Source organism: Hylaeus anthracinus, unplaced genomic scaffold (genome assembly GCF_026225885.1).
Source record: "Hylaeus anthracinus isolate JK02 unplaced genomic scaffold, UHH_iyHylAnth1.0_haploid 2, whole genome shotgun sequence".
NCBI classification, from domain to species: Eukaryota; Metazoa; Arthropoda; class Insecta; order Hymenoptera; family Colletidae; genus Hylaeus; species Hylaeus anthracinus.
In genome coordinates, this window is record NW_026534838.1 from 3,002,990 (window position 1) to 3,017,359 (window position 14,370).

At 35.1% G+C, this 14,370-nt stretch overlaps 2 protein-coding genes across 4 annotated transcripts in view; one reads left to right on the forward strand and one right to left on the reverse strand.

The window, feature by feature from the left end:
- Positions 1-14,370, forward strand: part of LOC128892838 (metabotropic glutamate receptor 2-like) — a 234,559-nt gene that overhangs the window by 72,704 nt on the left and 147,485 nt on the right. The gene's annotated exons all lie outside the window — the stretch shown is intronic.
- Positions 5,349-14,370, reverse strand: part of LOC128892846 (uncharacterized) — a 51,364-nt gene continuing 42,342 nt past the window's right edge. For both annotated transcript variants that reach the window (XR_008461188.1, XM_054153424.1), the window contains exon 2: positions 5,349-5,554. Coding sequence is in view for 1 of the 2 variants with exons in the window: in XM_054153424.1 (XP_054009399.1) it covers positions 5,464-5,554 (91 nt within the window). In the remaining variant the exon portion in view is untranslated. The remainder of the gene's footprint in view (positions 5,555-14,370) is intronic.

Consider the following 14,370-nt stretch of genomic DNA (forward strand, 5'->3'; position numbering starts at 1 on the left):
TGTAATAATATTTTTATTTCATTTTGCATAAATGCACATTGCTTTCAGTTATGTGTAGCATGTGTTTATTATATTAGTTTATGTCATAAATGCACGTAATCCTATCTAATTATTATCATTAGAAAATAACAACGCAGGTTGGCAAGCTGACGATAATGAGGAGACTGTCTTAATTTTGCAGAATCCAATCCACTTCATGCGTAGATAAATTCTCGATCGCGATAGTTTTACCCATAGATTCAAGTCTGCCATAGATCTCGATAAATTCTCACCGTTTCCCAGTTTATACATCATCTCGCGTGCCCATAATTAATCCTCCCTTCGTGCAACCGAACGTCCCACGGGTATCCCCGCTCGAATGGATGTAAAAGTATAAAAACTCTTGATCGTTCGTGCTACTTCCGAGCCATTTCCTGGTATTTCGAATTCGTGCTCGATCCCACGAGCCCGGGGATCTTCTTTTTAAATCATTTTCATGCGTGCACGAAAGCTCGAGCTGATTTCATCGAGACCAACGCTCAGATTCAACGGTCATCCACACTAGATAGCCATCGAGGTGTTATCGAACCGATTTCTTTTCCTAAATAGTCAACGTTGGTCTCCCTTAACACGTTGGGTCGTGACATTGGGCCCACGTGACGCAAAAATAAGCGACCGAATTTTTTAGCGAAGGAACTGTGGTGGCACTTCCTGTTTTCACTGCTAGAGGGACACCACGCGTTTCTCTGGTTTCTCACAAGTGAAAATTTCGAATAACATTCATTAAGGCCATTTCCGACCGACATCTAAACATCTCGGCTAAGTTCATCTAAGGATGAACACTCCCTTCCTTTTCTCCCCTCTCTTGCTCATCCTTCACAGAACTGCCACCACACTTACATGTAATATTATTAAATAATTGCATCGTATCCTACTTTTACATTATTTCAATATTATATTTAATTTCACTTTTAAATACAAAACCTCCATCCCATTAATCGCCATTTAATACAAGTATACCCAACCCTGCAATCATACAATTGGTATTTCTTTTACCTTGGCCCATGCTTAACTCTTTTCTAAACAACACATTTCAAATTTTTCTCTCAATACCCGAGTCAGAACACAATAGTCGCGCTTTGAAATCAGTATCAACCCCGATATTCATATCGGAATCTTATTCCAACAACGCTAACGAGCACCTCGGTCATCGAAGACAAGTGAAATACAAGCGACACAGAAACGTCGCGAATAAACGCAAGATATACGAATGGTTCATAAATACGTCACGATAAAAAATTCGCCGCGATAACGAGTGGAAAGTTTAGCATAGCCGTTCCGGGGATATCAGCGTCAAACTTCTCGCCGAGGGAGGGGATATCAAACAGAATTTTTCACCCACCGCGGGTACCGTTATCTTGACAATCCTAACGCGAAAAATGCACTTTGTTTCGCCTGAAAACCGACGCAATACGTTCCGCCGAGCGTAAAATCGTTCGTGAAAAATGGACAACGGGTAAGCTGGGAAGAAAACGGGGTTTATGGTAAACGCGTTCTGCATGTTCAACGTTAAATGCTGTTACACTTAACAACTTCCACTTTGTGCACGAATATTCCGCGCCCGAGAAGCCTTCAGGTGCGTTCTATTTAATTACGAAAAATGTAAATCGTACCGTGGATAAATACGCCGGACAATATTATCGTCGAATTAATTTGTAATAGTTGAATATTGTTGCGGTTTAATTAAGGGAGCAACTGTTTTCGAAAAGAAATATAAAAGAAAATACGGATAATAAGCTGAACAGGCAGAGTCCTGGGAATCGCAGTTTTGCAACCTAACACGAGTAAATCTGTGCATAAAATATTTTATTAATTCTTAACGCAAGAAAATTATATATAAACATATTCCTTCTTAAAATACAACATTAACCCCTTCCCGTAACATTTAGTTCGACGAAACTCGGCCCGAAAACTGATGTTTACGTTTGGTCCGACTATTTGCTTACGAGCCTGGCATGAAAAATTCATCGACAAAAAATATTCACGAAAATGTGTTATTGAGAAATAAACGTGGACCAATAGAAAACAATCTTTACCATGAAAGAGGCTGAATGAAATCTGGTCATATCGTTATTTATTTTATGCCAGCGACGTATTGTGTATGATTTTCTTGAATAATATATTCAGAACTTTTCTTCGCATTTAAAGCACCCTGCATTGTTCTTTTCACGAGCGATTCTTTTTGTGCGCGTCGCGAATTTTTCGACGAAATTCACGGTGTAGTGCATACCAAAGTAAACGCAACTTTATTTTTTGTTGCATCTCGACCGCTCTGCTGGAAGGTTGCTTCTTCGGAAGTGAAGCACGGTTAGCAATTTACAATTCCTAATTGAAAAATGTAAACGAAAGAGTTTCGTGACTTGCAACTAAGTTGAAGCTTGAAAAATTTAACAAAGTTACAAGTGGAAAGGAATAGGGGGGAGGTTGTAATATTGTTGTAAATTAGATAAAATTTCAGAAAGTTGCAAAAGAAAAGGTTTCGAGTCTTTCGATAATGTTGTAGTTTGAAAATTTAAGAAAACTGGAAGAGAAGAGCTTGCAAAATTTAACATAGTTACAAGTGGAATGAAACGGGGGTTGCAACATGGTTGAAAATTAGATAAAATTTTAGAAAGTTGCAAAAGAAAAGGTTTCGAGGGTTTCGATAATGTTGGAGCTTGAAAATTTAAGAAAACTGAAAGAGAAGAGCTTGCAAAATTTAACATAGTTACAAGTGGAATGAAACGGGGGTTGCAACATGGTTGAAAATAAGATAAAATTTTAGAAAGTTGCAAAAGAAAAGGTTTCGAGGGTTTCGATAATGTTGGAGCTTGAAAATTTAAGAAAACTGGAAGAGGAGAGCTTGAAGAATTTAACAAAGTTACAAGTGGAGATTGGTGGCGTGCAACATCGTTGAAAAACTAGGCAAAAGTTCACAAAGTTGCAAACGAAGAAAGATTCGAGGCTTCCGACAATGTTGAATGTTGAAATTTAATAAAACTGGAAGAGAAGAATTTCTTTCACGACTTACAACAAATATTGAAGCTTTCAAATTTTAACAAAGTTAAAAATGTAGGAAATCGAGTTTGCAACAATATAGGAGTTTCAAAAAATATCGATTCGAATTGAAAATTGAATTGCGACTGTGAGAGATCTAAGAATGCAACAATTATTGCAAAACCAAAAGAGTCACATAGTTGCAAGTGAAATACATCTATAAAATGTTATGAACGAAAATGATGAACATAGTTACAAATGCAATTAATCTAAAAATGTAACAATTGTTTACTTGACATTTATTTTGGGTGTAATGTACTGTACACGAATTTGAGATTTAATTATTGTTTCGAATTAAACGAGATTACAGTCGTTGATCGAGTTGTAAGAGACAATGTTTTAGAAAAAAATAGCAGAGTCAACAAATCGCAAATAAATGAAATCTAGAAAAGCAAGAGTTAGTGTCAAATGTGGTACTTCGAATTAGAGTTACCTGCTTCATTTATTAGTACAATGGAATCTAACCGTCGCCACGTATAATCCCTATTCATATGAGAACAATTACGCGCCTGCAGGAGCGAATGAAGTTGCGGATGTAATTGTAAATTGCCATTACTGAATCGTCATTGTCAATGTAGACAAAGGATGATTGTTATAGGATTCATTGTAACACCGCGTGCACATTTGTTGGTAACATAACCAAATTGTCATTAACGCGACGAGCATATGGATACGTTTGCGCCATCTCGGTGTAACATACGTGACGAGCACATGCATTTACAGCTTATTTATATTCAGAAGCTGCGAGCGTAATTTATTTGATAATTTTTGCATGTTTGGGTAAACTACTTCGCTTTATGGTAGAATATTTAAATTACACAGCTGCGTTCTTCCTGCAAATTAAATTGCAGAACAGAGAAAATGAATCTACTAATTTATCATGCAAATGTAATAACGTTTTTAATCGTTCTGCTTTCTATTATTTTTACACCTTCAAAGCTAATGAATTATGCGTATTAATATACTTGGAAAGGTGCTTTTTTCTTGCAAATTACGAAAATGTATATTGCAATTCATCAATTTTTAGTAAACTATTGAAGAATATTAAAGAAATTGAGTACGATTTAAGTGAATAAAAGTGGTATTGTTTGTAAAACTCGATGTTTCATTTCTGTTTCAGGTAAGTTACGCGAACTGGACACAGTCAAGTTAATTTCCAACGAAATTCCTCGTAACGGGTAATTATAATAATTCCACGTTATTAAAACCGAGATATTAGGTTGTAGTTCGTAAAATCCGCGGACTTCGTGGAACAATGTAATGAAATTAATTTCATACATGACCACTGCTCCAAAGTAACTTTGACGCTAGTAGGATAAATGCTTCAATTCAACCCGAGGCATCGTTTAATGAAGATTAGTCGCTTTGGAAGGTTGGAAGAATTTCCTTTTCAATTTTATTTATTTACTTGACAATTATTTTTGGTGTAATGTACTGTACACGAATTTGGGATTCAATTATTGTTTCGAATTAAACGAGATTACAGTCGTTGATCGAGTTGTAAGAGAGAGAATGTTTTAGGAAAACAAACTTTTAAAGAAGCAATACTAATGTTAGATTATGTATATGAGTATTATTAGATTCTTAGTATTATTAAAAAATTACAGAAGATAAAGTTATTTAGTTTCCTCTGATTAACAGAGTAGCATAAATTGATTCTTATAATGTTAAATTATGTATATGAGTATTATTAGATTTTTAGTATTATTAAAAAGTTATAAAGGACAAAGTTATATAGTTTTTTATGATTAACAGAATAGCATTAGTTCTATATTTTTACAATATTTTTATGGAAACAATGGCAATCTACTTTTTTAATGAAATAATAAATCTACTTTCCGTTTGTATTATAATGATTTTTAACAACCAGTAAATTTTCAATGTTTATGTTAAATGGAAACGTTGAATATTTTTCTCGCATAAAACATTTTCCCAAAAAGGAATTTAGGATTTATATTTCATATTTTAACAAAACACGAACGCAATCAAATATATCTCGTTCTTTTATTTTAAGTGAAAGCATACTTTTGATAAATCGCAGTATTAAACGTGAAATTCTAAAGCCTTTAGAAATCTAGATTGGGAATTAATCAACCACTCACCAGTCTGTTTCTTAAGAAGTGCACGTGATTCACGATACCAGGAGATTCCATTTTGAAGGTTCGTGATGGCATACACTGGATTCCTAACAAGAAAACTACCCTGGGTAGACGAAATAACAGACACACCAATCTGGGGGGGGGGGGGGCGGAGGAGGAGGAGGAGGAGGAGGATGAAATGCAGAGAGGTAATAAGGAGCAGTGATTCTCCTCTTGGGTATTAAAACCCGCACGCGAGCATTCGTGGATCACGAAACTATATTCCTTCCTCTATACAGAAGTTCATTCACTAACGTTCTTTTTGGGCGTTGGTCACGGAAGTGAGAATGTTTTTACAGTTATGCGTGCCAGAGATGTTCCTAGCGAAGTGGAAATCCCATCTGAAACACACAATTGCAAGCTGTTAGTGGAATTCTGGAAAATTATTAAAATGAGAAGAAATCTTCATTTCATGTACAGTTAATTATTTAGTATTCTAAATTAAATGATACAATAATATGATATGGTTGAACGATATGACTAGTATAGAGTTCATTCGATCTTTATTTTATACAGGGTGTTCCAGAAATGTTGGAGATCTTTGAAAGGGGTGGTTCGAGGAGTGATTTGAAACAAGCTTTTTATTACAGAAAATGGTGTCCGAGACTTGGTTAAGGAGATATTAACCCTTTGCACTCGAGAGGTGACTCTCAGTCACCACTAGGTTTCATTTAGGTCTAATTTCTTTGGAACTCGAAGTGTCAATAAAATAATTATCGAAGAGGTAAAATCAAATTTTCAAATCTCAAATTAGAGATCTCATTTTCGAAGTCAATCTAAGTTTAGCATTCGTGACAATAGAACGCTGAGAAAGCATCTCGAGTTGCTGATAGATACCAGAAAATATCAATGTAAACGAGTGCAAAGGGTTAACAGAAATCTCGACAAATCAGAGCGCGAGTAAGCCGGTATATGCAACTGTCTAGCACATAGCCTATTCTAGAGCGGCTATCGCATAGCCTATACTACTGTGGCTGACTAGCGCGTGGCCTATGCTACTGTGGCTGACTAGTGCGTGGCCTATGCTACTGTGGCTGACTAGCGCATAGCCTATTCTACTGCGAGCGGTCCACCGAAATACTCGTGCTCTGATTAGTTTGAGTTTTCTGATAATATCTTCGTAACGAAGCCTCGGACAACATTTTCCCCAAGGAAAAAGTTGTTTCAAATCACCCCCCGATCCCCTTCCACGGACCTCCAACATTTTTGTGGCACCCTTTATACAGTTAATACTTTAGCATTCTAAATTAAATGATACAATAATATGATATGGTTAAATGGTAAGAATTCAAAATTCTTATGTAACATTCATGTACATAATTCTACTGAAACATTTATTTAGACACACCGAACCTATCATTTGATTTTTAGACAAATTTCTACCGACGAAATAAACATGAATGGTTAAATGGTAAGACTAGCATACAGTTCATTCATGTATATATTAATAGTGAAACATTTATTTAGACACATCGAACCTATCATTTAATTTTTAGACAAATTTCTTCCGACGAAATAAGAAATATAAAATTAAATATGAAATTAGTTTTATAATTATGCAGAATAATTTGTAATCCTCCTCAATCTGACTGACTCTTTTCCAGTACATTTACGATATTTCTGTGTTAAAATTCCAAAAGCAAATATATTTTAAAAAATTGTTCCTACAGGCACGTATTCAGCAAATGTTTATCAGATAAATCTCACGTTAGGGGAGGGATAGCACGCGTGACGTTGACTTTGATGGAAATTTCACGGTTACGAGAATCAAGTTTCATCGAATGGGCTCGAGGGGTCACATTTCCCTTCGATGGCCAGGGGGATGGGATTCGTTCGGGTTTCGATATTCTCGAGGCTCGTAAAAGAAAGCCATTGGAGGGAAAGGGGGCCAATCGCGGCTTTCTCTGGACGATATACGAGACATGTCGTTTCTAAGGCGACTCGCTAAAGGAGCCACTTTACTGGGTCATAGACAGCCCGGAAAACTAATGATCGAAGCACCCTTCTACCTTTCGAACCTTTTCCCTTTTTCTTTATCGACGCGAATCGTAATTGTCTCGACTTTACAGCGTGCTCCCTCGACTTTCCAGACGCCCAGGGGGTGGGAGGACTCGGCATGGAATTAATGAAGGTTCCTCGCGTGTACTGGGAGTCTAAAAGCGTCTCGTTTGTTGATTTTTTGGATCCGGCTAAGAAAACTGATTGGAATTTACATTCGATGAAGATACTTACATTTTGATACTGTTAACAGCATTTATATTTTTGTTGAGCGATCAAATGAGCCGTTCACTACACAAATCGATTAAACTTAACATTTTTCCAAAAAATTTTAGATTTTAGATTTTAGATTTTAGATTTTAGATTTTAGATTTAGGATTAAAAATTTAGGATTTAAGAATTAGGATTTAAGATATAAGATTTAAGATTTAATATTTAAGATTTTAGATTTTAGGTTTCCCAAATTTTGTGCAGTAAACGGCTCGTATATTCTTCCATTTCAAAACCATCAAAGTATATGTGAAAATAAAATTGATTGCACAATATATTTCCAAACATTATATTTCCAAACATTATATTTCCAAACATTATATTTCCAAACATTATATTTCCAAACTGAAAGTTTCCCAGAGACCTGTTGCTAATCCCCAAGACCTCCACGTTGTCCGCAGTCGTCGATTCTCGAATCGTGTCGCAAACTTCTCGACGCGATCGGTAATAAACGGAACGACGTAAACGTCTGACCACGTGGAACACCCTGATACGAAAGTAAAGAAACACTTGCCGACCTCCCCCGGTTTGTATAAGCCATCCCCATCAGTGGGATCCGTGAAACAACCTGGCAGACCTTGGTCAAACACTTCGAGAGTTCTCTGTGTATTTATCCAAGTGAAAGATCGAGAAATGATCGGATACATCGTTAACGCGAACGTTTTTATACAAAGAAATTGGCTATCGACTCGACGAAATCGAGATTGGTACTTTGAATGTTCGTGGATTTAAACCGGTAATTGCTTTGAAGGTTTAGTTAGATTTTTGGGTTGGTTTGGTTTGGTTTCTAGTATAGAATGGTGGATGGTTAGGATGGTGGAAAACACTGTGCCGAACTTAATGGTTTCGCCTCTTGGGCCTTTTCGATAGAAGTGTGTTTTCATTCGTAACATTTGATATTGTGTCACGTAAAGGAAATGGTCGATGAGAAAGCAGCCTGTGATGCAGTTTCGTGGTAGTAGTTTGGTTTATTTTAGAATAATCAGAGTTGGATGTCGTTCAATCTAAATTTAACTTTTGTGGGAGATTCTGTTATGGGATAGTACTATTGTATGGTACGATGACTAATAATGATTGAATATCAATAGATAGGCCAATTTTAAATAGACCTAATGTAATTAGACACTACATTATGCATTCAGGTAATTATTTTGAAAAGAAAATATTATGGACACTATAATGTATAATAAAATATAAAATAATACCGAAAATATAATATGATATGAAACATTCATCTGTATCCATTCTGGTGTGAGAAACTATCAAATACAGTAATTCCTAATAAATTATTTCTGAGCCATACTATTGAAACTAGAAAATATTCCAGACACTATAATGTATAATAAAATATAAAATAATACAAAAGATATAATATGATATGAAACATTCATCTGATTCCATTCTGGTGTGAGAATCTATAAAATAGTAATTCTTAACAAATTATTTGTGAGTCATACTATTGCTTCAAGATGACAATTAATCTTTATAACAGAGGAAAGGGGTGCTTTTTAGTGTCCGAAATATTTTCTTATAATTACCTGATAATAATTTTGACAAAACCAAGTCTCGCCACATCCAAGTCTGGGACATACGAAAAACAATAACGCATGCAAGTTGCAAATCGAGGTGGACTGTGTACACCTGGCAGTTAATTACGTAAGCCGCAATATTGCGTTCAGCTAACCTGATCGCAGTTAGGACCGGGGGAGATTCAGTTCCGCCAGCTATTTCAAACTTTCGCGAATCTCGACCCCATTTTCGTGCCGTTATCGGTGCGCACACGTTCCGTTACTTCCGGCTGTTGGAAACTCGTATTAAACCCGCGATGTGTTGCTTTCCACAACTTTAAACCGATGCCGCCGAGCGACTCGTCTAGAATCGTCTAATTCACGCGTCGATGGACACTTTGACGGCTACCAATGCCACCGACACCCTCCCTCGTTCCACACCCAACCGTTCATCTTCCGTGCACGTTGAATTTTCGAGTCGGTTAATTCGTTCTGGAGCACTTTGTATATTTCTAATTCGATGAACAAAAAACGATAGCATTGTTTGTATAACAGATAAAGTTTGTATAATAGTGTAAAGAACACTATTCGAGGCAATGTTTATTGTGGAATGCGATTGTTTTGTATTTATACACATGGAAGGTAAATGATTGTATGAGTGTTCAAAAATAAATTTTATTATTTTGAGAATTAGTAAAATAAGTTTTATTATTTTGAGAATTTATTTTGTATATAATACCTCAATTTTTATATTCTAACAAGGACTTGTACTTTATACAACAAAGTTGCAATTAATTTCATTTATAAATCTCCTGTTTTATTATTTTGAGAATTTATTTTGTATAAAATACCTGAATTTTTATATTCTAACAAGGACTTGTACTTTATACAACAAAGTTGCAATTAATTTCATTCATAAATCTCCTGTTTTATTACTTTGAGAATTCATTCTGTATATAATACCTGAATTTTTATATTCTGACGGGGACTTGAACTTTACACCACAAAGTTACAAATAATTTCATTCATAAATCTCCTGTTTTATTATTTTGAGAATTCATTTTGAATGTTATCCCTGAATTTTGATATTCTAACGATGACTCGAACCTTACACCACAAAGTTGCAATTAATTTCATTCATAAATCTCCTGGAAATTCTAGTAGCATAGTATTCTATACACTCTATCAACGTCACCACGAAATGAACAATGGTTATGTAGTTTTATTATTCATATTTGTAGTTAAAAATGAGAATTATTCTCTGAAGATGAAGAAAACATTTGTGAATAGAGAATCGTGCAAAGGATGAGTTGCCAAAGTGGATCATCCGCAAGCTATTATATTACTATCGTGTATAACGGGAAATACCGTTTAACTGGTTTCAACATGACCTGCATCATTCGAGAGTTAGGGGAGTCATAAACGCAACGATTTATTGTACGATGAGTCGCACATTGAGTTATAACGACAGTGGCATCGCAGGACCACGCTCCCATTGAATCCAGCTGCGTCGTGCAACATGTATAACAAGCCCACACACTTTCAAATCTATAAAATACAGTAATTCCTAACAAATGATTTGTGAGCCATATTATTGAAACTAGAAAATATTCCAGACACTATAATGTATAATAAAATATAAAGTAATGCAAAAAATATAATGTATGAAATATTCATCTGTATCTGAATGGTTGTATCAAAAGTAGTCGTATCAATCTTTAACACAAAATTCTTGTATTTATAATTTTCATTACATATGAACCATTCATTGCACAAATTAATTAACTCCATAAAACAAAAAGCTGGGAAATGCGATCAAAATTCGAAATAAATTATTTATTATTCAATGGTCAAAAAAATTTGGTCGTTAATTGGCGTTAATCTTTATTATTCAGGAAAGTTATTGTAAATATAAAAAGTGGCTATACCAAGTGCTTTGGCACCTAACATTTTTCAACAAGATTTTAGAATTTAGATTTTAGATTTAGTACTTAGGATTTTAAATTTAAGATTCAAGAGTTAAGATTTTTCGAAATTTGTGCAGTGAACGGATCACATGTTCTTCCACTTTAAAAACATCATAGCATATGTGAAAATAAAATTTATTGCACAATATATTAGGTGAACCGAAAAGTAATGTCGTTTCTGTGAATCTCAATACTTCTTTATCATTCATCAACTCATTGATTTTTAACCATGTAGTATTGAATATTTGCACACTAAATGGCAAAAGGTTGTTGATAACGAGGATATGAATGTATTATGAATGTATTTGTCTGAATTTAATGTAAAAGAAATGACATTACTTTTCGGTACATCTAATATTTCAACTGTGAATAAATTCAAAATACAATGCCAGCTTTCCCTGGAAATTATAATGTCACGTCAACTCGCTAACGAGTTCAGTAAATAAAATTTTGTCGTTTACTTAAACATAGGTGTTCCCAGCGGGACACTTTATATATCGATCGAGGAATTGCGGATTCATTGGACGCAATTTTTATGGTTGCTTCGGTGCTCTAAGTAATGGAGGTCACGGAGATTTATGAGTGGAAAATGGTCGAAGGAGCGCCGGGGTAAAAGTTCGAATTTTTCTATACGGCGACAGTCCCGCGAGGCGAGTATCCTATATGCAGAGTGTCAGAAAAATGTCTCTGGAAATCGTGGCACCGCGGTGGCACTGTTTTTGCAGTTCAGCAGTCTCGAGTCGAGAGAAATAGAGATCTCGGGATATTAGTTCCGCGGACCCCATGCGTTATACCGAATACCTTTGAATCCCCGCAAGTGAAGCCGACAAGGGAAACCTTACGATAGGAACGAGTGCGTTTTCGGAACGGAGCTATAAGAAACGACGCGTATAAATAAATTCCAGAACGTCGGAGAGAATGGATTCGAGAGATTAAATGAATAATGAAGTAAAGATGGCAGGAGAAAACGTGCAAGTACTACCAATGCTAAGGAATATCGAAATGTACGAAGTATTTAAACAGTTCTGTGATAAATTATACAATGATGCATAGTATGTACGTATAGAAATAGTGATTGGAGTTTTGTGTTAAATGAACACTTACTATTGGAACTATATTATATTTATTATGTAATTCAAAGTAATATTAAGAAGTAAAATACAGGGTGTCCCTAAAAATCTAGGAGGTCCTTGAAAGGGGTGGTTTTGGGGATTTGAAACAACTTTTTCCTTAGCGAAAATATTGTCCGAAGCTTCGTTAAGGAGATATTAACAGAAAACCGTTTACGCGCTAGTCAGCCGCAGTAGCATAGTCAACGCGCTAGTCAGCCGCAGTAGTATAGGCTAGCGCCAGTCAGCCGTGGTAGCGTAGTCAACGCGCTAGTCAGCCGCAGTAGCATAGTCAACGCGCTAGTCAGCCGCAGTAGCATAGTCAACACGCTAGTCAGCCGCAGTAGTATAGGCTAGCGTCAGTCAGCCGCGGTAGCGTAGACTACGCGCTAGGCAGCCACGCTGTGATTGGTCGTGGTTTTCTGTAAATATCTCCTCAACGAAGCCTCGGACAACATTTTCGCTAAGGAAGAAGTTGTTTCAAATCACCCCCCAAATGACCCATTTCAAGGACCTCTAACATTTTTAGAACACCCTGTATTTTACTTCTTAATATTAGTTTGAATTAAATAATAAATATAATATAGTTCTAAATATAATATAATATAGTAACGGACTGAAGTTGTTCAGCACTCGTATCGACCAATGCCGTATTCGTGGGAGCACATCGATGCGTTCAACAAATAAAAAGTGAAAAGATTTACAAATAAACTGCGAATTTTATGCATTTTTGAAACAAAATTATATAATAAATACATGCCATAATTAAAAAGTGTGTGCAGTCTGTAAACATATAAAGTTTAAATTGTATGTATGTATACGATTATGTTAATTGTAGAATATATTCAACATACATTATGTATATCTTTGTATTTTCTGTATGTTACGGTATCCCATAAATTGCATAAAATGCGCAGTCTATTTATAAGTAGCTGAAAATTAAAAAGCATAAAAGCATAAAGAATGAAATTCTAAAACAAGGATAGAAAGCCAGCTTCTCTTATCCTCTACTAATTATTTTCTTTTTAAGGTTTCCTACCACTTTGTGAAATATCGTGAGATAAATTTGAATATTATACTCCCAAGTATCTCGCTCGGCATATTTAGAATTATTTTTCTTGTATGGGAAGACTCTAAATTAAAAATTCTTCTCCTTTCATGATTTCCCGTCACTCTGTAAGATAACGTTAAATAAATTTAAAGATTTTAAATTTCCTCCCAAGTATCTCACTCAGCACATTTAAAAATATATTTTTTTTCAAAAGAGACAGCCGGGATTTCAAGTTAAAAATTCTGTTCCTTTCAGGATTCCCCGTCATTTTGTGAAATGTTCATAATTAAATATTATTAGCTTAACTCCACCGCCAAATGTACTTTCGCGACATATTTAAAAATATATTTTTTCAAAAATAAATTAAAAATTAACTCCTCCTCACGACTTTCTACTACTTTCTGGAACGTCGTTTATTAAATTTAATGAAAAATTAGAATTGTGAAATTTAATTAACTCGAGGGGCCGCGTAACTTCTCGATCTTGAACGTCCGCGCGCGTGTAATTAAAAATGGCTAAAAACGATTCGAAGCATCTTACACGATATCAAAGCCTCTAAAACGGCATGGAATTATTTTGCAAATTTCTCTCGTCGAATTACGCTGAGGAGTGATTCCAAACGATTCGCGCGTCATGCCGTGAAAAATCGATCACTTTGGTACTCGATATCGAAGATTACTTTCGTATTAAAATATTGAGATGGAATATTTTCTCGGTATAAGTATTTATTTAATTGGGTCCTTTAATTTGGTCCTTCAAAATATATACATGTACAATTACATACATTTATATGTGCGTAATTCTTTATAAACGTTAGTGGAATGATAAAAAAGAAAGATATTATTGCATATTTTAAATGCAGGTTAGAAGTCTTGAAGATATTTTTGTTTCGCTACGTTTATATTAAATAAGAATTTAATCGAGTCCTGTGTACTACTGAAAAATTTATAACAGACATCTGCCATTTCCAATGCAAATTAAATTGAAATCTCACTTCTCAACTGCAGTTGAAACCTGGCATTTCAATTGTAATCAAAGATTAATGATAATTACTGTCGATTACTATTAAAAGCTAATTACAATTACAATCCGCCTTCCCGATATCAATTAAAATTGACCAATGCCCACTAATCCTGTCAAATCGCCATTATAAAATTATAATTTCAATCTGTCTTTTTAATATCAATTAAAATTGACCAATGTCCATTAATCCTGTCAAATCACCATCATAAAGTAATAATTACAATCAATGAC